The sequence below is a fragment of the Ascaphus truei genome, chromosome 2 (genome assembly GCF_040206685.1).
Source record: "Ascaphus truei isolate aAscTru1 chromosome 2, aAscTru1.hap1, whole genome shotgun sequence".
NCBI lineage: Eukaryota > Metazoa > Chordata > Amphibia > Anura > Ascaphidae > Ascaphus > Ascaphus truei.
The window spans coordinates 299775184-299797604 of NC_134484.1; the positions used below are offsets into that span (position 1 = coordinate 299775184).

Sequence of the window (22421 nt, forward strand, 5' to 3'; positions counted from 1 at the left end):
ACCTTGCCTGCTCTCCTCGGCGCCTCATGCCTCCCATCATTTGACGCCGGGTTACCAAGACGACGCATTTAGAAAGGGAAGATAAGTGTGTTATAGAGGACTCGCGCGGTACCAAGGCATTTAATTTAAATGCCTGTACACGTAACACAGAGGCATTGACGATTCCTGGACATTTATTTTACTCGTCCACATTCTGGTAAGATTTATGACTTTAAACATCGACTCACTTGCGCTTCTAATTATTGCACTTGATTAAATGCCCCGATGGACTTTATTATTTTGGGAGGACCCAGAGACAAATTAAAGCATTTGTGGCTGTACACCAGTCCAGTATTAGAGGTGCATTCTGCAGGGGTAGTTTGGATCAACCAGTTGCTAAGCTTTTCTTGGCAAGTGGACAACAGCTGTCGGTGTTATGATGTATGCCATTCAATCAGGTCATTAGACCTGTACGAGGGGGGAACTTTGGCCAACTCTTATCCAGAAAGTGTTTCTGGATACACAAACTCAACAAATTGGAAAGTTTCAATAAGGACCTCAGCAGTGGAATATTCACGATTATCCTCATGTATACAGCGAACTGCTACTCTTCGTGACTTGTTTACCTGGTTTCTGGGCAACAGGTATTCGGACACTAGGTTAACCATTCACCCCAAATTAAGTAGTGCGAGAACCCTCTTCTCATTCATCTTGTGCAAATGCCCAGAGATGGTTGTTCAAGGGGTCTTCTGGGGCAGGGCCATACATTGAGACTACAAAGAATAAGGTTTGACGCTATTTCATTGCATTGCTTCAGTACTGAGTGGGCAGGCTTTTGTTTTGTGCCCCCTCTCATGACCGTTTATACATTTAGGTATATAGTCTGTGCCTTTAGTATGTGAACCAGTGTCACTGGTGTCACTGGTGTTGTGTGAAGGCGGTCCCCACTCTTTAGCCCCCCTTATCCCTGATACGCTTTTACTGTTTCTGATAGAGTCTTGGGTTGTGGGAACTCTCTGGGACCATGGGTGCTCATTTGCTGCGATGTACCACTCTACTTGGGTCACTAGCTCATCTGCTGTGTGGGGGTCACTCTGGCTAACCCAACGGCGTAGCGGAGTCGCCTCAAGAACCGGTCCATGTTTCCTTATTCATTCTCAGAACAATGCAAGCAGGAAGATGCCTATAATATGAAGAAATCATATGTTTTGCTATATTACAAATGAGATTTATGTACATTATTCCCTGAGGTGAAATTATACTCAAATCCACAACTAACTTCAGTTTTGAAAAAGCCAAAATGTTAACTCGTCTTATTTCTTTCTCAGATGTTCTACCCAACTACTTAACAGAAGACACAAACCAGTTCAGCACAGTTTCCAATGCCTCTTCTGGTGGCCTCTGCAATGAAGGACTGTTGTCACCATTACACGTAGATGGAATTTTTAACAGGTTGCCAAAACAAATACTTGAAATAAATCAAGAATTACTTCAGTCTGGAATCATTTACTTACCAGGTATGTATACAGATGCGTGATTTCAGATTATTAGCCTAGTGTCATACAAATATTTTTCTATGGTATGTTTCAAGTTTACATTGCATAAGTGTCTTACACATTATGCTGAGTATGCTCATTTGCATGTTATTACCCAGGATCCATGACTGCAATTTTACCACTTTATGAATTGAGATAGTTGGGTGGATGTATCACGTTTGAGAAACCTGGGGCAGACATGAAAATGCTTTATTTACTGTCTATTAGATAAATGAAAGGTACAGCATAGGCTTCTTCTAAATTTCACAGCTACCTTATTGTAATAAATGTAATGTTAATTGTTTAGGAAATAAGGTGAAACCTGGATAGTATAACATACATTTTTAATACATGTAGTTATTTATTCCATTGCATAACTTGAAGGTTTATTGAAGTCCATATTGTTACGAACTGTGGTTAGTTTCATTTGGGGATGAAATAGGGTGACCAGATTTTCAAAATGAAAAACCGGGACACAATAAAAAATTATTTATAAAACAAATTACATCATGTAACGCATCCCGTTGCGAGACGAGACGAGACACTGACGTCAGGCAGTGACATGTTGCCATGACAATGTGGCATCACGTGATGCCTCGGCACCATAATGCGTCCAGTTGGTGGGGGCTGCAGTGTGTGTCTGTGTGTATAGGAGGTGGGCCCTGCAGTGTGTGTTTGTGTGTTTATAAATAATGAAGACATTAATTAAAATTAAAATAATTAACCAATTAAAATTAAATATATAATTGACATAAATAAAAATTTAATAAAACAATTTAGGCATTAATTAAAAGTAAGACTTTTAAAAATGTGACATTCTTGACCTTGTGTGTATATTACACTTGGCAAAATAGGGTCTCTTGCTCTCCTGGTGGCAATCAGTGACATCACTGCCATGCAGGTCACAGACAGCTTTCCCGGGGCCCAGGAAGAACGTTTTCACCGGGGCCCCTACCCACGTTTCTGCAATCTTGCGAGAACCCCCCCTTCTCACACACCTCCTCACTCTCACCCCACCTCACACTCCCCAGTCACCCATTCCTTCCCCCCCTCTCTCTAACACCCCCACCCCCATGTATTTTTCTCCCCTCCCCACACTCAACCTCCCTCCCCAATATACGTGCACACACAGTGATGCACACACAGTGACACACACCCTCCCCTCCTCATACTTCCCCCTCCTCTCCTACTTCCCCCTCTCCTTATACCTCCCCCTCTTCTCCTCCCCATATACCTCCCCTCCTCTCCTCGTACCTTCCGCTCCTCATACCTCTCCCTCCCCATCCTTTCCTCATACCTACCCTCTCCCCCCTCATATCTCCCTCCCTCCTTATATCTTCCCTCCTCATACCTTCCCCTCCCCTCCTAATACCTTCCCCATCCCTCCTCATACCTTCCGGTCCCCTCCTCATACCTTCCCCATCCCTCCTCATACCTTCCCCATCCCTCCTCATACCTGCCCCATTCCTCCTCATACCTGCCACATCCCTCCCCATACCTTCCCCTCAACTCCTCATATCTCCCCCTCCTCATACCTTCCCCTCAGCTCCTCATAGCTCCCCCTCAGCTCCTCATAGCTCCCCCTCAGCTCCTCCTATGACACACACACAGACAGACAGGACACACACAGACAGACAGGACACACACAGACAGACAGACAGGAGACACACAGAGAGAGAGAAGCAGCTCACTCCATCCGGCCCTGGTACTAAGCCCCGCCCCCAAGATCCTCTGACCTCCAACCAATCCCCTGTCTACTCTCTAAAGCCCCCACAATCCCCCGGCATTCCAACATGGAAAAGATACTACCCGGCTGCTGCTTCCTCCTCCTCCTCGGCGCCACTGCTCGTTCTCCCCTGCACATCGCCGCGCACTCCCCCGCGCATCATCGCCAACTCCCCCACGCACCAGGGAGAAAAACCGGGACATTCCCGGGACGGATGGGCAACCGGGACAGCCCAGCAAAAACCGGGACTGTCCCGACAAAACCAGGACGAATGGTCACCCTAGGATGAAACAATGAGGTGTTCTTTCATAACTGATCAGCTGATGTTCTTCAAGTTTTTCTGCATCATTTTTAAATAGGTTTAGCTGACATGGTTTTACAAAGTGAACTAATTAGAAACAGAAAACAAATTCTGCCAAAGTGTTGTGTTGTAATTCAGCTTGAGTAGACCAGTAAATATTTGCTGTTTTTTGTAGTTTTGCAAAGTGAATAGTGTATCTATTTGTATTGCTTTAGTATACCTTAAAACATCTTCTCACAGCTTGTTTAATATTTACTCCATCGATTAGAAAATGGATAGGCATACAGTATTCTCTCTGTTTTGTTCTAAAAATATTCCAACATGTTGTCTTTTGTTACAAATTCCTATCAGGAAACAGAGACCGGAGTGGAAGGGCAGTAGTGCAAGTCTGTGCAAGAAATACAATCTGGTCCAAAGAACATTGCATAAATTCAGAGCTTGTTCGTCTTCTAATGTATTATTACAGTATACCACGGTATGTTCTTTTACTTCAATGCTTTAACCTGTTCACTGCACATTTAGAAATTATGATAATTAAATTATAGTAATGATGTTTATAGGCTCATACAATTCCTAACAGAAGTACCAGTAACTTGATAATTTTGAGATGGGTGACCAAGTACTGTAAGTAGTTCGGTTTCTTAACAAAAGAAATATTTACCCCATCATTCTTACAGATATAAATACAAATTGTTCTTTCAGGTCAGAGACTTTAGTAACTTCCCATCTCAGCCTGCTGACTAATAGTAAATCACCCTTCTATTTTGTTGTCTTTGGCCCTGATCCACAAAAGGGTGCTTAACTTTTGCATACCTTTACTCCCATTTATAGGAAGGGAGTAAAGGACTGCTAAAGCTTAGCACCCTTTGTGGATCAGGGCCTTGTCTGTAAATGTTGGGCATTTTAGTGCTATAATTTGGCTTTCTATGGAACAGGTGACCTAAAGTTATTTTACTTAATCAACTGCTTATCTCAAGATCACAGGATAGTTGAAGAGCAAAGAAGCTCTTGGGTGCATTTTAAAATAGTATTCGTTTACGATTGCAGTGTGTTCTCAATAAATTTGCAGACAACTGCTGCTTTACACTGCAATCTTTAAACAAACAATTGTTAATCACTAGTTCAGTATGTCAATAATTTTCCATGTCAGTTGTGTTTCCTGCAGCTGCTAAGAAGCTTCCTGAATTTTTCTGCTCTGATGTGGTTATTTGTGAGGAAGCCTGCGTGTTTTAGAATAAGTTGGAAAATTGAATCAAATGTATTTTACTAACCACCTATACTCATAAACCCAAAGAATAAATTTGTTTTAAACGTTTCCCCAATACTCCTGCAGATATGACAAGCACATGTCCTGCGGCTACAGCAAATCTAATAGTCCAAATTATTATATTTCTTCTTTGTTAGCAGTGGAGAATTGTACTCGGACATGGTGTCATTTTCACACATACAAAAAAAAGAGAATTTGATATTTTTAATTTTAATATTTGCCTTCATAGTTCCTCATATTGACATTCCCCAAATCAGAAATTGATTCACACAGGTCAAAATTGGATCAAATAACCTTTGTACTTCGGCTCTTATATCCTCTCTTGGAGGTTGCCTAAATATATACTGTATGCCCTCATATATAGGCCTTATTTCAATTCTGATTTAGGTCAATGGCCGGTGCAATCAGCCATTTCAGACCTTATTGAATAAGAGCCACAGACACCATATGTATCAGATCTCATAATTTTCAAAGGATTTTAATTGAAACATGATCCTTTTGAAGTGAAACTTTTTTAGCGGCACCTACCACATGAGCAAAATTCAGTGGCCGTGAATGGAGTTGATGGAGACGGAAGTCAGTGGTGACGGAAGTGATGTCACTGCTGGCATAAAAGGCCATCAGCAACATTCACTGCCACTGAATTTTTCCAGCTTCCACCAGCAGGAGTGAGACACACACACACACACACACACACACACTGAGCCACCAAACACACCCTCGTACCCTCCCACCCACCCCCCCTGAGCCGCTGAGCACGCCCTCCCATCCCACTCGCCCCCCGTGAACCGCCGAGCACACCCTCCCTCCCCAGTGTGCCGCCAAGCACACCGTGAGCTGCTGAGCATCCCCCCAGTGAGCCGCCGAGCATGCACTCCCGCCCCCCTTGTGAGCCACCAAGCACCCCCTTCCCTTCGTGAGCCACCGAGCACAACTCTCCCCCCCCCCCCATATCCTCCCTAGTGAGTCTCCGCCGAACGCCCCCCGTGTCCCCGGCTGGCTCCAACAGAAGGCACCAGCAGCAGGGCACAGCCGGGGGAGAAAGTGGGGGCTGCTCCGGACGGGGGGCTTTGACACACACACTGACACACTCTGACACACACGCGCACACTGACACACACACGCGCACACTGACACACACGCGCACACTGACACACACACGCGCACACTGACACACACACGCGCACACTGACACACACACGCGCACACTGACACACACACGCGCACACTGACACACACACGCGCACACTGACACACACACGCGCACACTGACACACACACGCGCACACTGACACACACACGCGCACACTGACACACACACGCGCACACGCCCACACACACGCCCACACACACGCCCACACGCCCACACACACGCCCACACACACTGACACACACACGCCCACACACACTGACACACACACTGACACACACACTGACTGATATACCCAAACACATACTGACACACACTGACTGCAACACAGACACGCACCCACGCTGACTGATGCACCCACACTGACTCACACACGCACTGACACACACTGACTAACTGACATACACACACACACTCACTGACTGACATACACACTGGCACACAGTGACGGACACACACACTGGCTCACACACACACACACTGACTGACACACACACACACTGACTCACACACAGACACAAACAAGTATTTCAATAACTATAAATATAGAAGTGCAAATACCTAAAACACGCGTTCTAAGTCAAACTTCTTTGCGTATTGGCACTGAAATTGTGATTTGATTTTTAATTAAAAACATCACCATTACAAATACAATTTCTGTGACAAAAGACAAAGAAGTTTATTTAAAATGCACGTGATCAGCACACAACTTTTTTTTCCTGAAAACGTAAATGTTTTTAAAATTGTATTGAATATATTGACTGTGATTTATATATGTGTAGTCTTTATAGATTCAGTGGACATATGGTGCAACTAATGGGATACCCAGAAACTATTCATCAAATTAACTAATTTCTCCACTCGCAGCAGTACTTGATGCATAGCCTCTACAATGAAATGTAAAACCATATTACTGACATACAACGCTCTCAACGATGCTGCTCCTCCTTACATTTCAGCCCTAGTCCCCAAATATATCCCTTAACGACCCCATGCATTATACCCACGACATCCGCCTCTGCTCCTGCCTTATTACCTCCTCTCACTGCTGCACACAAGAATTCTCCCATGCTTCCCCATCTCTCTCCCTGGAATTCCTTTTTCACACACCATCAGACTTTATCCCATGTATGTATGTATATATGTATTTATTTATATAGCGCCATTAATGTACATAGCGCTTCACAGTAGTAATACACGTGACAATCATATAAATAACAAATAACTACAAATAATAGACCATGGGAATAAGTGCGTCAGACATAAAAGTAACATTGTGGAAGAGGAGTCCCTGCTCCGAAGAGCTTACAATCTAATTGGTAGGGAGAAAGGCAGGAGGGAGGGAGAGGGAGGAATAGGAATGGTTCAGTAATGTCAGAGCGAGGAGAGGAGGAACACCACGCCTCCACCCCTGCCATCAGGGCGCAGAGTGTGGGAGAAAGGGCAGCTTCCAGAGCAGAGTCAGACTGAGTGAGCCAGGTCTCAGTTATAGCAAAGAGGAGCAGAGCATGAGAGCGAAATAAGTCCATGCACAGAGAGGAACTTGTTAGAAAGGGAGTGAGCATTCCAAATGGCACAGGAGAAAGGGAGAGAGGCGGGAGGGTGACAGGGGATGGGTATGAGGTTTGAGGGGTTGACACCAGATGGAATAGAAGTTGCATTTGGCAGGCGAAAAAGAGAGCATGTAGAAAGAAGACGGGCCAGGATTGGGAGAGATATCCCAAGATGCATTGATAGAAAGAGAATGTGTGAGGATGATTTGTAGGGGTGTGTTTTAGTGCAGGGGCTATAGCTTTGTAGTGACAGAGGGCGCTGGTAAGAAAGTAGTTCATGTGAACTGAGAAGTGGCGAAGAAAGGAGAGATGGAGATATGAACAGAGTTGGAGACATAATGAGGCTGGTAGTGCATAATTTGAAAAGAAGTTACATAGTTGCATAATAGATGAGGTTGAAAAAAGACGTACGTCCATCAAGTTCAACCTATGCTAAATTTAGACAAATTTAGACAAGCGAGGCCATAGCAAATATAAATAGTAGAGGTGGCATCACAGCAATAGTAAACTGCAGAGATATGCAGTCTGGGATAGATAATATCCTCCTTTCCAGTGTAGATCTAATCCAGGAATCAGGGCCAGTAGGTGTTGTACACTTGTTCACTCCTTTTGAACTCCCTTTTAAATGCCACTATGTTTGCTACTTAAACAGGCTACTTGACATGGGCTGCAGACCGCTTTCAGACATTCAAAAACTCTCGCTCACCTTTTTAAGGAAGCCATACTGGCATACTCCTAACATCCACCCATAACCATATTGATTCCAGCTGTACGGCTGGACCAAACTCCATGCTATCTAACATCCACATCCCCAAACTTTAATAGATCCAGCAGTGTGGCTACACCATACTCCATCCGGAGATATACTCCACCCCACAATGAGCAACTGCAACTACCTTTTGATTCAACATTGCCCATTATTCATATCTCAGGAACAGGGCCTTCTGTATCTGTTTGCGCTTGTCTGTCCTTACTTGTATGTCATTCAATTTATATAATTGATGTCACTAATTAGACTGTAAGCTCCTCGGGGCAGGGACTCCTCTTCATTAATGTTACTTTTATGTCTAAAGCACTTATTCCAATGATCTGTTATTTATATTATCTGTTATTTATTTGATTACCACATGTGAAGCGCTATGTACATGAATGGCGCTATATAAATAAAGACATACAATACAATACTCTGTACGCCCACTGTACCACACTGTTGAATATGTTGGTGCTTTACAAATAAATAATAATAGTAATAATGCACCATCTAATGGGTGCTGTGGTCAACTTCTTCCAAATGCCACGCTGCGGGGGCTCATATGCTAAGGACATTTTGGAGCAAATTTGGTACATATTGCATCATTTTTGTGTTCAAAAATGTGTTTTTGTGTTCAACTATCAACTTGTGCAACTCCTGTCTCATTCCTCAACCCTCAACTAATATAACCATCCCAAATTATCAGAAATAGTGTGATCTGGCTTGGCATCATTCACTGAAGTTGCAGCAATATGACATTACTTTAATTTAATCCATTAATTTCTGATTTTAAAGGTTTGTTAAGAATTTAAGATTTGTTTCATAAGCTTTGCAGGCTTGAATGCACAATTATAAAGTTTCATTGAATGAACAGTAGTTGCTTTTGTCTCGTTTTAAGATGAATTGGATTTTTAGAAAAACAACTCAAGGTCTACTAAAATGTTTTTGTATGCAAAAAAAGAGGGAATTGCCTAGTGACTGTATGGTGGAACTTCAGGCTGATACTAGCTAATTGGGACTGCACCATTAGCAGTTCTGACTGTGATGTGACTGACATCACCTCAGGATGTTAACCAAAAATAGGTTTTCCAAATAACAGTTCATTGATGAGCAGCATTAGAGATAATAATTTGTACCGCGCCAACATATTCCACAGTATAATGTGAGAGGGAGGACAATATTATATGGCAAAAGATTACATATACAGATGTGTGAAAAAGAAAGTATACCCTCTTTGAATTCTATGGTTTTACATATCAGGACATAATAACAATGATCTGTTCCTTAGCAGGCCTAAAAATTGGTTAAATACAACCTCGGATGAACAACAACACGTGACATATTACACGTGTCATTATTTATTTAACAAAAATAAAGCCAAAATGGAGAAGCTATGTGTTAAAAACTAAGTACACGCCTACTGCTTCCATAGGAATTAAGATGCTAAGTAGCAGACAGGTGCTGCTAATCAAATGCCCTTGATTAATTGATCATCAGCAAGTGTGACCACCTCTATAAAAGCCGAAGTTTTAGCAGTTTGCTGGTCTGTAGCATTCAGGTGTGTGTTAACACAATGCCAAGGAGGAAAGACATCAGCAATGATCTTAGAGAAGCTATTGTTGCTGCCCATCAATCTGGGATGGGTTATAACGCCATTTCCAAACAATTTAAAGTCCATCATTATACAGCGAGAAAGATTATTCAAAAGTGGAAAACATTCAAGACAATTGCCAATCTTCCCAGGAGTGGACGTCCCAGCAAATTCACCCCAAGGTCAGACCGTGCAATGCTCAGAGAAATTTCAAAATACCCAAGAGTTACATCTCAGCCTCTACAGGCCTCAGTTAGCATGTTAAATGTTAAAGTTCATGACAGTACAATTAGAAAAAGACTGAACAAGTATGGTTTGTTTGGAAGGGTTGCCAGGAGAAAGCCTCTTCTCTCTAAAAAGAACATGGCAGCACGGCTTATGTTTGCAAAGTTGAATCTGAATATGTCACGACTGTGCTCGCCACAAACCTGGGTCGGACCGCGTGGCTGAGGTGGGGTTGTAAAAGCACCGACCTTAGACCGCGCAGGCTGATCCGGATTGCGCAGTTCATAGTCGTACGTAGCAGGATCAGGATAGGAGAAGACAGCATCGTCGGTGGACACGCCAGGGTCAGGACTGGAGACATCAGGGTAAACGTTGTTCAAGCAGGAGTTCAGCAACAGGTAGTCAGGAGAGCCCCACTTCAGCTTAGGAGCGCGGGAGTGGCCTCTGCGCGTGCGGCGACCATGGTACTGGTCTCGAGGTGGTAGACAGACCAGAGTAGCATACTGCCTAGCTGCACTGGTAAACCAGTGCTTCAGCGCAAGAGTCCTGAGCAGGCTGGGGAATCCTCCGTTTCAGCGCAGGAACCAGGACACGGCCTCTCTAGATTAGGGAAAGAGTAGGCCCCAGGAACCAGGAAGCTGAAGATACACAGGGAAACCTCCGCTTCAGTGCAGGAAACCAGGAACAGACCGCTGCATGAATATAGCAGCCGGTCACAGGAAACAAGGAGCTGAAGTAACAAGGAGAGTACTCAGCTTCAGCACAGGAAACAGGAACTAACCGCTGCATGAGACTAGCAGCCGGTCACAGGAACCAGGGAGCTGAAGACAACAAGGAGAGTACTCCGCTTCAGCACAGGAACAGACCGCTGCGTGACACTAGCAGCCGGTCTCAGGAACCAAGGAGACAGACAAGACAAGGCTTATGGCAGAACACAGAGACATCCAGGAAGGACTATGCTCGGAAGGGAGCATTGTGGGAAAGCAGTACTTAAAGGTCAGAGGACCAATGGCAGAAGGGGCGTGTGGCAGTATTGCTTTGGTGAGTGAATCCAGGCTGCAGTAAATATCAGGGGAAGTGTTCCGGGACTGCACAGGTCTGCAAGGTAAGGCAAACATTAAACCGAGGAGCGGATTCCTTACAGTACCCCCTCCCCCTTCACGTGAGACCTCCGGGCGAACAAGACCACTCATAGAGTTGGGGGACCAGGAGTTGTTCCTGAACCGTCTAGGATTGGTGTTAGAGTCATGGTTCAGAGACTCGTGGTCACTCCTTTGTGTACCCCCACCCCCCGGAGAGAACTGCGGCCAGATAGGGCCATCCATGGGTCTCGGGGACATCGAGTTGTTCCTAAAGTTTTTTAGGCGGAAAGGGGATCCGTAAACGAGCAGTTCCTTGGTAAGTACTGTTCTAGGATATGAGAGTGGTGGTAGAGATATCATTGGTACCTGGCTCGCCCCGCGAAATGGCTTGGGAATCCAAGGCTGTGAAGAACCAGAGGGTTCCGGAGCAGAAACGGCAGAAGAACCCCCACTGGGAGCCCAGTCTTTAGTAATGGGACCAGAATTTAGGATAAGCGGCCTTGATAGTTGATCGAATATACCCGGGCGACCTTCGGGACAGACCAAGTCTTGGCTGACCTCTGCATGTAGGAATTTGAGAGGGACCTCTCCTCCAGAGGTCTCCCAGGTAGTGGTCAGCGAGGGTATAGGGTGGGTGGGAGCATTTCCCGGTATTAGTATGGAAGGTGACAAAGCAAGCAGTAAACCAGACATAGAGACCGAAATCTTGGGATATGTACAGAATATTTCCAACTCAACGGAAATAACAGGGGCAACAGAAGGTTCCGAGGGGGAAAAACATCGTTTCACAGAGGCAGAGAAGCACTCAGCAGTGGAGCTTTGTCTGGGGAGTAGGAATAGGCTTTGGGGCTTTAATATCATAAACTTGAGAATCAGGCAGAGCAAGGGTAGCAGAGGGAGGGGAGCTAACCTCAGAAGCTGAAGTCTGTACTTCAGTGACAGGGACCTGAGAGACTACAAAAACAGCAGCGAGTAAAGGAATTGACTCCGGAGCTGGAGGCTCGGAATCCATAACAGAAACATCTCGCAAAGCAGGGGTACCGATAGGAGAACTAGCGTCAGGAGCTGGTGCCTGGGAATCAGTGACTGGTAATGGGAGAGTAATGATGGGAGTTAAAGAGACAATAAGCGGTAAGTTGGAACCGTGGAAACTCTTAATAGCAGAAACCTTTGAAGTAAAAGGAGTCTTATCCAAAACTGCAAGGGCCCTAACAACAGGGGTGCTTGTCATGACAAAAACAGATTTAGGCGTGTTTACTAGTGCAAAAATTCTGATAACGGGACTCCTAGCCAGTGGTGAGGGTGTTAGGGTTTGACTAGTGAGAACATCAGATATAGTGATAAGTGACTTAGAATCAATCACTGAGGTTCTAGGTTTGCTGGACATGTGTGAGAAAGTACCCTTTAAGACAGGAATTTTAATTTTTACCCCGAGTAACCCAATGGTTGTTGGAGCACGTTTAGCTGCAGTGCTGAGGGACTGAGGTTTAGCAAGAGCAGAAAAACTAAATAGCTCAGATTTAAACACCAGGACTTGTAATATAGGCAGGGTGGTCTCAGACTGTACTAAGGGGGTAACAACTGATATGCTGATCCCTGGAGGGTTTGCATGGGCAGAGAAATCAGGGGAACTAACAGCAAGGACGACCTCTATAGAAAGAGATTCTGAATCTGAAGGGAGGTTTTTACCTCTCCGAGTATCAGGGCCGACAAGGCAAATTTCAGAGAGAGGGGAAACTGTGTGCAGGCTTCTAGCTAGCACATATGAAAAAGCGTCGCTTTTAAGTGAAAACAGTGTGTCAGCAAACATTCCTGGGAACACAACATGAACCCCAGGAGGGGCATACTGACCACTGTACGGTTTTAACCCTAAGCTTTGAGAAGGGGAGAACACAGACAGTACACGGGGGGTAATCATAACTGTACTGGTCTCTGAAGTGGGTATTTGGTAAGGAGTGTCTGGGAAACCAGAAATGACTGCAGTTTCCACGACGTGGGGACTATGTGCTGAAGCAGGGGTTTTATAGCAAAAACTAACTAAGGATTCAGCAACCTTGGGGAAGTCATTTAATGCAACCTCTGCTATAGGACTTGGGGACACATTCTCTGAGGCTAGAACGAAGGCATTAGCTTGGAGGCAGCAAGAATTTACAGGAGTTAATGCAGACAGTACCAGAGAGTAGAACATAGAGAGTTTTTCCTCTGTAATAGGTGAGACAAGGGATTCTTCCTCTGGAGCTAGGGACGTGACCATGGCTGGCGGAGAACAGGGGGTTACCAAAGGGGACTCAGAGAGCTGCCCCACAGGGTTTAATACAGGAATGACCCTGGGAACAGAACTTAGAAATTGAAGCTGAGTACGTGGAGGTAGGAGGGATTTGTTCCCTGACAGGGAAGGCATACAGAACTGCCTAGCAGGGGTTAAAGCAGGAAAAACTTCGAGGGCTGAAAAGGGAGATTCAGATATAGGAATAGAGGGAAAAAGGGACTTGTTCTCGGATACTAGAGCCTTAGTGTTGGCTAGAGAAATATACGTATACTCCAGGGGAACCTCACAAGACTGATCAGCAGGGGTTAACGTAGACGTATCTTTGGTGTCAGAGTATCCGGGTGTACCATCAGGGCTAGGGACCGTGGCAGCATCTATGTTAGGGGGCAGTGATAGTGGGTCAGTTTGGTCATTTCCTGGAGAGGGAGATACGTCCCCAGGTTTAGCGACAGGACTGGCAGCACAGGTGGACTGCCAAGCGGCAGCGTAGCTGGCGAGGAGAGGGTCCTGTTCCTTTATGCAAATGTCCAAAGTCAGGGAAAGTACACGGAGTGTGTCTTGAGCATGAACCACCATGAAGAGAGGGTCCTGTTGTACTAGGTGAATGTCCAATGATAAGGCCAAGGCAAGGAGTGCATTTCGGGCGTTGGCAAGTTTGATAGGATGCACATTATCCCAGGTTAAAGGGGAACCAGAGGAGCAAACACAAGCGGCCAGAGACTGTTTTAAGTCCTTGAGGCAATAGGCCTTACTAATGAGATCGTTACGGCATTGTCTTTGCAACGGGGTTAAACCTTCATACATAATCTGATCTTCAATCAGGGGTAGTATTTCGCACAGATACTGGTTTTCAAACTGGGACTGGTCTACAGGCCGGGACAGGATTCAGACAGAAACATACCAACCCTCACCACAGGGCGGTCCGAGTTTGTGGGGCCGAGCATACTGTCACGACTGTGCTCGCCACAAACCTGGGTCGGACCGCGTGGCTGAGGTGGGGTTGTAAAAGCACCGACCTTAGACCGCGCAGGCTGATCCGGATTGCGCAGCTCGTAGTCGTACGTAGCAGGATCAGGATAGGAGAAGACAGCATCGTCGGTGGACACGCCAGGGTCAGGACTGGAGACATCAGGGTAAACGTTGTTCAAGCAGGAGTTCGGCAACAGGTAGTCAGGAGAGCCCCGCTTCAGCTTAGGAGCGTGGGAGTGGCCTCTGCGCGTGCGGCGACCATGGCCCATGGTACTGGTCTCAGGAGGTGGTAGACAGACCAGAGTAGCACACCGCCTAGCTGCACTGGTAAACCAGTGCTTCAGCGCAAGAGTCCTGAGCGGGCTGGGGAATCCTCCGTTTCAGCGCAGGAACCAGGACACGGCCTCTCTAGATTAGGGAAAGAGTAGGACCCAGGAACCAGGAAGCTGAAGATACACAGGGAAACCTCCGCTTCAGTGCAGGAAACCAGGAACAGACCGCTGCATGAATATAGCAGCCGGTCACAGGAAACAAGGAGCTGAAGTAACAAGGAGAGTACTCAGCTTCAGCACAGGAAACAGGAACTAACCGCTGCATGAGACTAGCAGCCGGTCACAGGAACCAGGGAGCTGAAGACAACAAGGAGAGTACTCCGCTTCAGCACAGGAACAGACCGCTGCGTGACACTAGCAGCCGGTCTCAGGAACCAAGGAGACAGACAAGACAAGGCTTATGGCAGAACACAGAGACATCCAGGAAGGACTATGCTCGGCAGGGAGCATTGTGGGAAAGCAGTACTTAAAGGTCAGAGGACCAATGGCAGAAGGGGCGTGTGGCAGTATTGCTTTGGTGAGTGAATCCAGGCTGCAGTAAATATCAGGGGAAGTGTTCCGGGACTGCACAGGTCTGCAAGGTAAGGCAAACATTAAACCGAGGAGCGGATTCCTTACAGAATAAACCACAAGACTTCTGGAATAATGTCCTTTGGACAGACGAGACCAAAGTGGAGATGTTTGGCCATAACGCACAGCGCCACGTTTGGCGAAAACCAAACACAGCATATCAGCACAAACACCTCATGCCAACTGTCAAGCACAGTGGTGGAGGGGTGATGCTTTGAGCTTGTTTTGCAGCCAAAGGACCTGGGAACCTTGCAGTCATTTAGTCGACCATGAACTCCTCGGTATACCAAAGTATTCTAGAGTCAAATGTGAGGCCATCTGTCCGACAGCTAAAGCTTGGCCAAAATTGGGTCATGCAACAGGACAATGATCCCAAGCACACCAACAAATCTACAACTGAATGGCTGAAAAAGAAAAGAATCAAGGTGTTGCAATGGCCCAGTCAAAGTTCAGACCTCAACCCGATTGAAATGCTGTGGCTGGACCTTAAGAGAGCTGTGCATAAACAAATGCCCACAAACCTCAATGAACTGAAGCAACGTTGTAAAGAAGAGTGGGCCAAAATTCCTCAACCATGATGTGAGAGACTGATAAAGTCATACAGAAAACGATTACTTCAAGTTATTGCTGCTAAAGGTGGTTCTACAAGCTATTGAATCATAAGGTTTACTTAGTTTTACACACATGGCTTCTCCATTTTGGCTTTATTTTTGTTAAATCATGACACGGTGTAATATGTCATGTGTTGTTGTTCATCTGAGGTTGTAGTTACCTAATTTTAAGACCTGCTAAGAAACAGATGATTTTATTATGTCCTGATATGTAAAACCATAGAATTCAAAGAGGGTGTACTTTCTTTTTCACACAACTGTATGAGACAAACTGAGACGTTAAAAAGGTTGGAGGAGATTTTAAACTAGGATGGAGGGGGGAGGGGAATGAAAAAGATAATGAACTAAACAGAATAGGGGAGGATACAAGGGGGTATGGATGTAGAATGGGGGCAAGTGCGAGTTTCACAAACAGTGAGACGCCCATAGTAAATACAGATAATACTAGAAAACTTCTAAAGACTAAACCAAATGGGCGCAGAAAGGAAGGAGCAGATAAGATAATAGTATAGGCTGAAAAAAACTTAAATGCATGCTTGCTAATGCAAGAAGCCTGACAGATAAAATGGGAGAGCTTCAATTAATAGCTGCAAGGGAGCAGTATGATATCATAGGCATTACTGAAACATGGTGGGATGAAACTCATGACTGGACAGTTAATTTAGAGGGTTATTCCCTTTTTCGGAAGGATCGAACAAATAGAAAGGGAGGTGGAGTATGTTTATATTTTTAAACCGGATCTAAAACTTATTATAAGGGACGATGTTTATGAATGGAATGATGAAAATGTAGAGACCTACTGGATAGAAATTAGCAGTGGAAGTAAAAGTATAAAGAAAATGTTTGTAGGGATATGCTATAAACCACCAAATATCTGTGAGATTGAGGAAGCTAAAATACTTTTGCAATTGGAGAAGGCATCAAAACTGGGTCATGTTTGCATAATGGGGGATTTTAATTATCCAGATATAGACTGGGGAAATGAGATTAGCATTACAACAAAAGGAAACAGGTTTTTGGGGATGCTTAAAGACAATTATATGACCCAAATTATTGAGGAGCCAACCAGGAGAGGGGCAGTACTGGATTTCGTAAAATCAAACAATGTAGAAGTAATAAAAAATATTCAAGTCCTGGAACATTTGGGTAACAGTGATCATAACATGGTCTCCTTTGAAATAAATTATCAAGAAACAGATTACTTGGGTTCAACAAAGACCTTTACCTTTAGAAAGGCAGATTTGAATCTACAAGTAATACACTGGGATGATGTTTTTGCAGGGAAAATGTAGAAGATAAATGGGCAGTCTTTAAAACATTGTTAGAAAAGCACACTTATTAGTGTATACCCTTGGGTAATAATTATAAAAGAAATAAGTCAAAACCAATGTGGCTAAATAAACAGGTAGGGGAGGAAATGGACAAGAAGAGGAAGGCGTTTATATTCTTTAAGTCAGAAGGGACGGAGACATCGTATCAAAATGATAAGGAATGTAACAAAAATTGAAAAAGGGCAATCAAATTAGCAAACATGGATAATGAAACAAGGATTGCAATAGAAAGTAAGGTCAACCCTAAAAAGTTATTTAAGTACCTTAATAACAAAAAAATGAGAACAGAAAATATAGGACCCTTTCAGTGTGAGATGGGTAGGCAGATTATTGGAGATAAGGAAAATGCAGAGGTATTAAACAAATTCTTTGCCTCTGTATTTACCAGTGAGGAATCAAGTTCAATAGTAGTGCCGCAGGAAGAAGCCACAACCTCCATATTAATGAACAATTGGTTAACTGAGGAAGAAGTTCATAAGCGGCTTGAAAAAATTCAAGTAAATAAGGCACCTGGCCCCGATGGCATACATCCAAGAGTTCTCAAGGAGTTAAGCTCAGTAATAGCCAAACCATTATATTTAATATTCAAGGACTCCTTTTCCAAAAGGCTCAGTACCACAAGATTGGCGTAAAGCAGATGTGGTGTCTATATTTGAAAAGGGAGCTAGATCACAACCGGGGAATTGCAGACCTGTAAGCCTGACTTCAATATTATGGAAACTACTTGAAAGTTTAATACGGGATACTATTGAGGAATACCTAATGGAAAACAAAATTATTATTAATAGACAGCATGGATTTATGACGGATAGATCATGCCAAACTAACCTTATTTGTTTGTTTGAGGAGGTAAGTAGGAATTTAGACCAGGGTAATGCAGTTGCTGTGGTCTACTTAGATTTTGCAAAGGCTTTTGATAGTTTTACACGAGGTTCGTGTATAAAATAAAGAAAATTGGACTTAGTAATAATGTATGCACCTGGATTGAAAACTGGTTAAAGGACAGACAACAGAGGGTTGTCATAAATGGAACTTTTTCAGGTTGGGCTAAAGTCGTGAGTGGTGTACCTCAGGGATCGATACTGGGACCCCTGCTTTTTAACTTGTTTATTAATGACCTTGAGGTTGGCATCGAGAGCAAAGTCTCCATCTTCAGAGCAGGATGTAATTTCTCTTCAGAAGGACTTGGAGAGACTGGAAACGTGGGCAGGTAAATGGCAGATGAGGTTTAATACAGATAAATGTAAGGTTATGCATTTGGGATGCAAGATTAAAAAGGCGAGTTACAAATTAAATGGGGATAAATTGGGGGAATCCTTGATGGAGAAGGATTTAGGAGACATGATGGAGAAGGATTTAGGAGACAGCAGGCTTAGCAATAGTACCCAAAGTCATGCAGTAGCTGCAAAGGCATACAAGATCTTATCTTGCATTTAACGGGCAATGGATGGAAGGGAAGTAAACATTATTATGTCCCTTTACAAAGCATTAGTAAGACCACACCTTGAATATGGAATACAATTTTGGGCACCAATCCTAAAAGAATACATTATGGAACTAGAGAGAGTGCAGAGAAGAGCCACCAAATTAATAAAGGGGATGAATAATCTAATTTATGAGGAGAGGCTAGCTAAATTAGATTTATTTACATTAGAAAAGAGGCGTCTAAGAGGGGATATGATAACTATATACAAATATATTCGGGGACAATACAAGGAGCTTTCAAAAGACATATTCACCCCCCGGGCAGTACAAAGGACTCGGGCCATCCCTTAAGGTTGGAGGAAAGGAGATTTCACCAGCAACCAAGGGGGTTCTTTACAGTAAGGGCAGTTAAAATGTGGAATTCATTACCCATGGAGACTGTGATGGCAGATACAATAGATTTGTTCAAAAAAAAGGTTGGACCTTTTTAGAAAGGAAAGGTATACAGGGATATACCAAATAAGTATACATGGGAAGGATGTTGATCCAGGGATTAATCCGATTTGCCAATTCTTGGACTCAGGAAGGAATTTATTTTTCCCCTTAATGGGGTTTTTTGTTTGCCTTCCTTTGTATCAATAAGTAAGTATAGAAATAGGATAAAGTATCTGTTGTCTAAATTTAGCATAGGTTGAACTTGATGGACGTATGTCTTTTTCAACATTATCTACTATGTAACTATGAGACAATAATACAGGTCAGTGCCCAGAGGAGCTTAGAATTTAGAACATTACCATATGAGGTGAAGTAGCAATGTGGATGGCCAGGATATGACCTAAAACCTGCCTTAATTTAATGTGCTGGAGTTCCCACCAGTAAACCATTGGTTTAGGTTTCTTATAAGTGTCATGTCTTTTCCTGACTTTGGAAGAAAAAAAAAAAGTTAACAGGAATCCCATTTTCATGAATGAAATCACTACTGGAAAAAACAGATTTGGTTAACATAACTGTTGGGTTGCCATCACTGCAGTTTGTATTTAGCACATTCTTTTTCACCACAGCTACAGAATTTGAAAAGCACATGTGCTCAGAAAAGCAGACATGTTGTGGGTGCAGTATGTAATATTATTACACTGATAACGCTAGGGTAATTTATATGGAAATAAAGATTTACTGTAACTCATAAAATGTGTTTGCTTTCTCAGCATGCTACATTCTGCAATGTATTCTTAATATTTTAGGTTAAAAAAAATGTAATGCAAATGTCTCTTTCTTTAGCAAAGAGGTTCGTGATTTAGGACTGGTTATTTTAGTTGATGCTAGACGATGCCATCCTGTTCCTGGGCTTTTTAAAACTTTTGCCACAATGCAGGTAAGCAATTCACACAGTCTTTCATTTACCAAGTGAAATGATTCTAGAACTAAGAAGTTTTTGCTAACCGAAACTCCAATCTACATTTAATTCGTATTCTGCACGGATCTATTCTACCCTGCTGAGCTTTATAGACGCACCAGGTGCGTTATGGCAAAATGCTAGTTTTCCAGGGCTGAACCCCCTCCACTTCCATTTTCATCAGCTGCTGGGCAGGGGCTGTCGTGATCGCTGATGAAGCGAACCCATGACTGGAAATGCCGGAGGTCTGCACCCAACCTCCAGCACTGTAAAGTTTAAGGCTCTTATTACAGGTTTTCCGATGATTTGAAGAATGTACTGAAACTTATTACTGTGATTGTGAAATAATGTACACTGCTCAAAAAGCCTCTTATCTCACAAGCAATTGAAAAGCACTTTACAACAGATACAGACAATGTCATGACTAGTATGAACTCATTTTCTGCACTGAGTTTCTTTATTACAGGAAGTTGATTACAGTGTATGTTTTCCACTCTATATTAGCAGTTAACTAAACAACGACCTACAATGCAGCAGAAGTTACAACCATGCACTGAATATGTTTATTGTGTGATCATTATGCAATCCGCATTTTTGTGTTTTTAGTTTATTTTAAAGGTGTATTCACTCTTTGGTCATAATTAAAATATATTATTGCATGAATCGCTTAATTTTATTGCCATATTATGCTTTATTTGGGGCATTTATCTCATTCTGTTTGTTTATACTGGCCTCACGTCCCCATGTTTTCTACCTTCCTTAAATTTCTTCCAATCCAATTTCTTATTTACAGTAAAGCCAGTAAAAACTGTGTGAGCAGGAGTTTAGTTGTTGTACATAAGGGGTAAAATAGAAAAACACAAGAAAAGCGCACAACTCGTAGTGTAGTAAGTAAAATAAAGTATTTTATACAAATGGTGAAGGTGAGTATTGCACGTACAACAAGATGATTAACATATACAGTATAAGCATGTCATGCAATAACCAGCATGGTATCACAAGCGAACACGACCTCCCACAGAGGATGATGGTCGTCAGCCACTGGAACAGCAATAGGATGATCTCCTCCAGATACTTCGTGGATGAATGATATCCAGCTTCCAGCCAGGAGGGGGGATAAAATCAAGGACAGGGGAATCAAGAAGATGGTATGTAGCCACCATTGAGAAATTGAGTAAAGTCACTACATTGAGCAGCAATATACCAGTAAATCAGTGCAGCAGCGGGTGAGCACACAGGTGATTCACCGTTACACAGCAGGAACCGTGAGGCAAGTAGCAGCTCAACACTTAGCCTGTACAGATATCACCAGCAGTAAATCAGCACACAGTGGATGAGCGCACAGATGATTCACCGGTACACAGTAGCAGCCGTGAAGGAAGCGGAATGATAAACGGTCAATAGTAGTGCTGGTATAACACTGCTGAAGTAGGTTTACTCCTACGAAACATGTTGGATGCTGTTTGGTGACCACATTAATATCTTTGTTATTAGCTTATCTCCCCTCTATGGCTTTTGTCAGTAGTTGGTATCTATCTGTGCAGACTATTGTAACATCCCTACCCCCCCCCCCCCAAGAGAGATCTGATGGTACTTGTGTATTCTCGTGGGATGTTGCTCACAGAAGGCTGAGTACTCCGCGGTGGAAATGGAGATTGGGGACCTCTTCAGTTCTTTCAGCAAGGAGCAGCGCCTCCATCCTGCAGGGCTCTTGCCAGAGGCAGGAGTTGATCCTCGCAGGAACCTCCATAACGGGGACAAATCAAGCTGGATGCCATATCCATGCAACAGGGGTTTATTGTAACCAGCTTACAATAGAACAGGGGATAACTTCAACAGGTTACAACTTCAACAGGAACATAACTTTAGCTCTGGTCCTCCTCCAGTACCTGGGGCGCCTGCCCTCCCTGCACAGGACTTGACTAGGCCAACAGCAGCTTGAGGCCCCTGGGCTAGTCTAGGCTTCCTTACCCCACTAAGGGGCAAGGCTGGAACAGGATTCTGTTTCCCTAGGAGTGGTGCAGAACAGGAACACCCAATCCCCAGAGAGTACTGGCACACACTCATCATTCCCCAGAGGGAACTCTCGGCACTGGCACTCAGAAGAAGGAACTGGGCATTAATAAGGGGCCCCCACCTTTTTATACCTGGGGAGGGGTTAATCCCTCTACCCAGTATTTGGGCTGGATTGGCAGAGCAAGCCCAACCCCCCTAACATGAGACTCCAACTGCTACTAGGCCTGCACCTGCAGATTGTTACTTTGTGTCTTTCTTAGGAGACAGCTCACATGCAGGCCTTGTGTAAGAGGATTTACATTGCTAGCCGATATTAAAAGAGACAGCACCTAGGGCAAAGATTTT

The 22421-nt window shown here is 43.9% G+C and overlaps 1 protein-coding gene across 6 annotated transcripts in view; it reads left to right on the top strand.

The window, feature by feature from the left end:
* PLEKHG4B (pleckstrin homology and RhoGEF domain containing G4B) overlaps positions 1-22421 on the top strand; it is a 378808-nt gene that overhangs the window by 275424 nt on the left and 80963 nt on the right. For all 6 annotated transcript variants that reach the window (XM_075586405.1, XM_075586404.1, XM_075586400.1 and 3 more), the window contains 3 exons: positions 1308-1496; positions 3893-4016; positions 19946-20039. In XM_075586405.1, coding sequence (XP_075442520.1) covers positions 1308-1496; positions 3893-4016; positions 19946-20039 — 407 coding nt within the window. The remainder of the gene's footprint in view (positions 1-1307; positions 1497-3892; positions 4017-19945; positions 20040-22421) is intronic.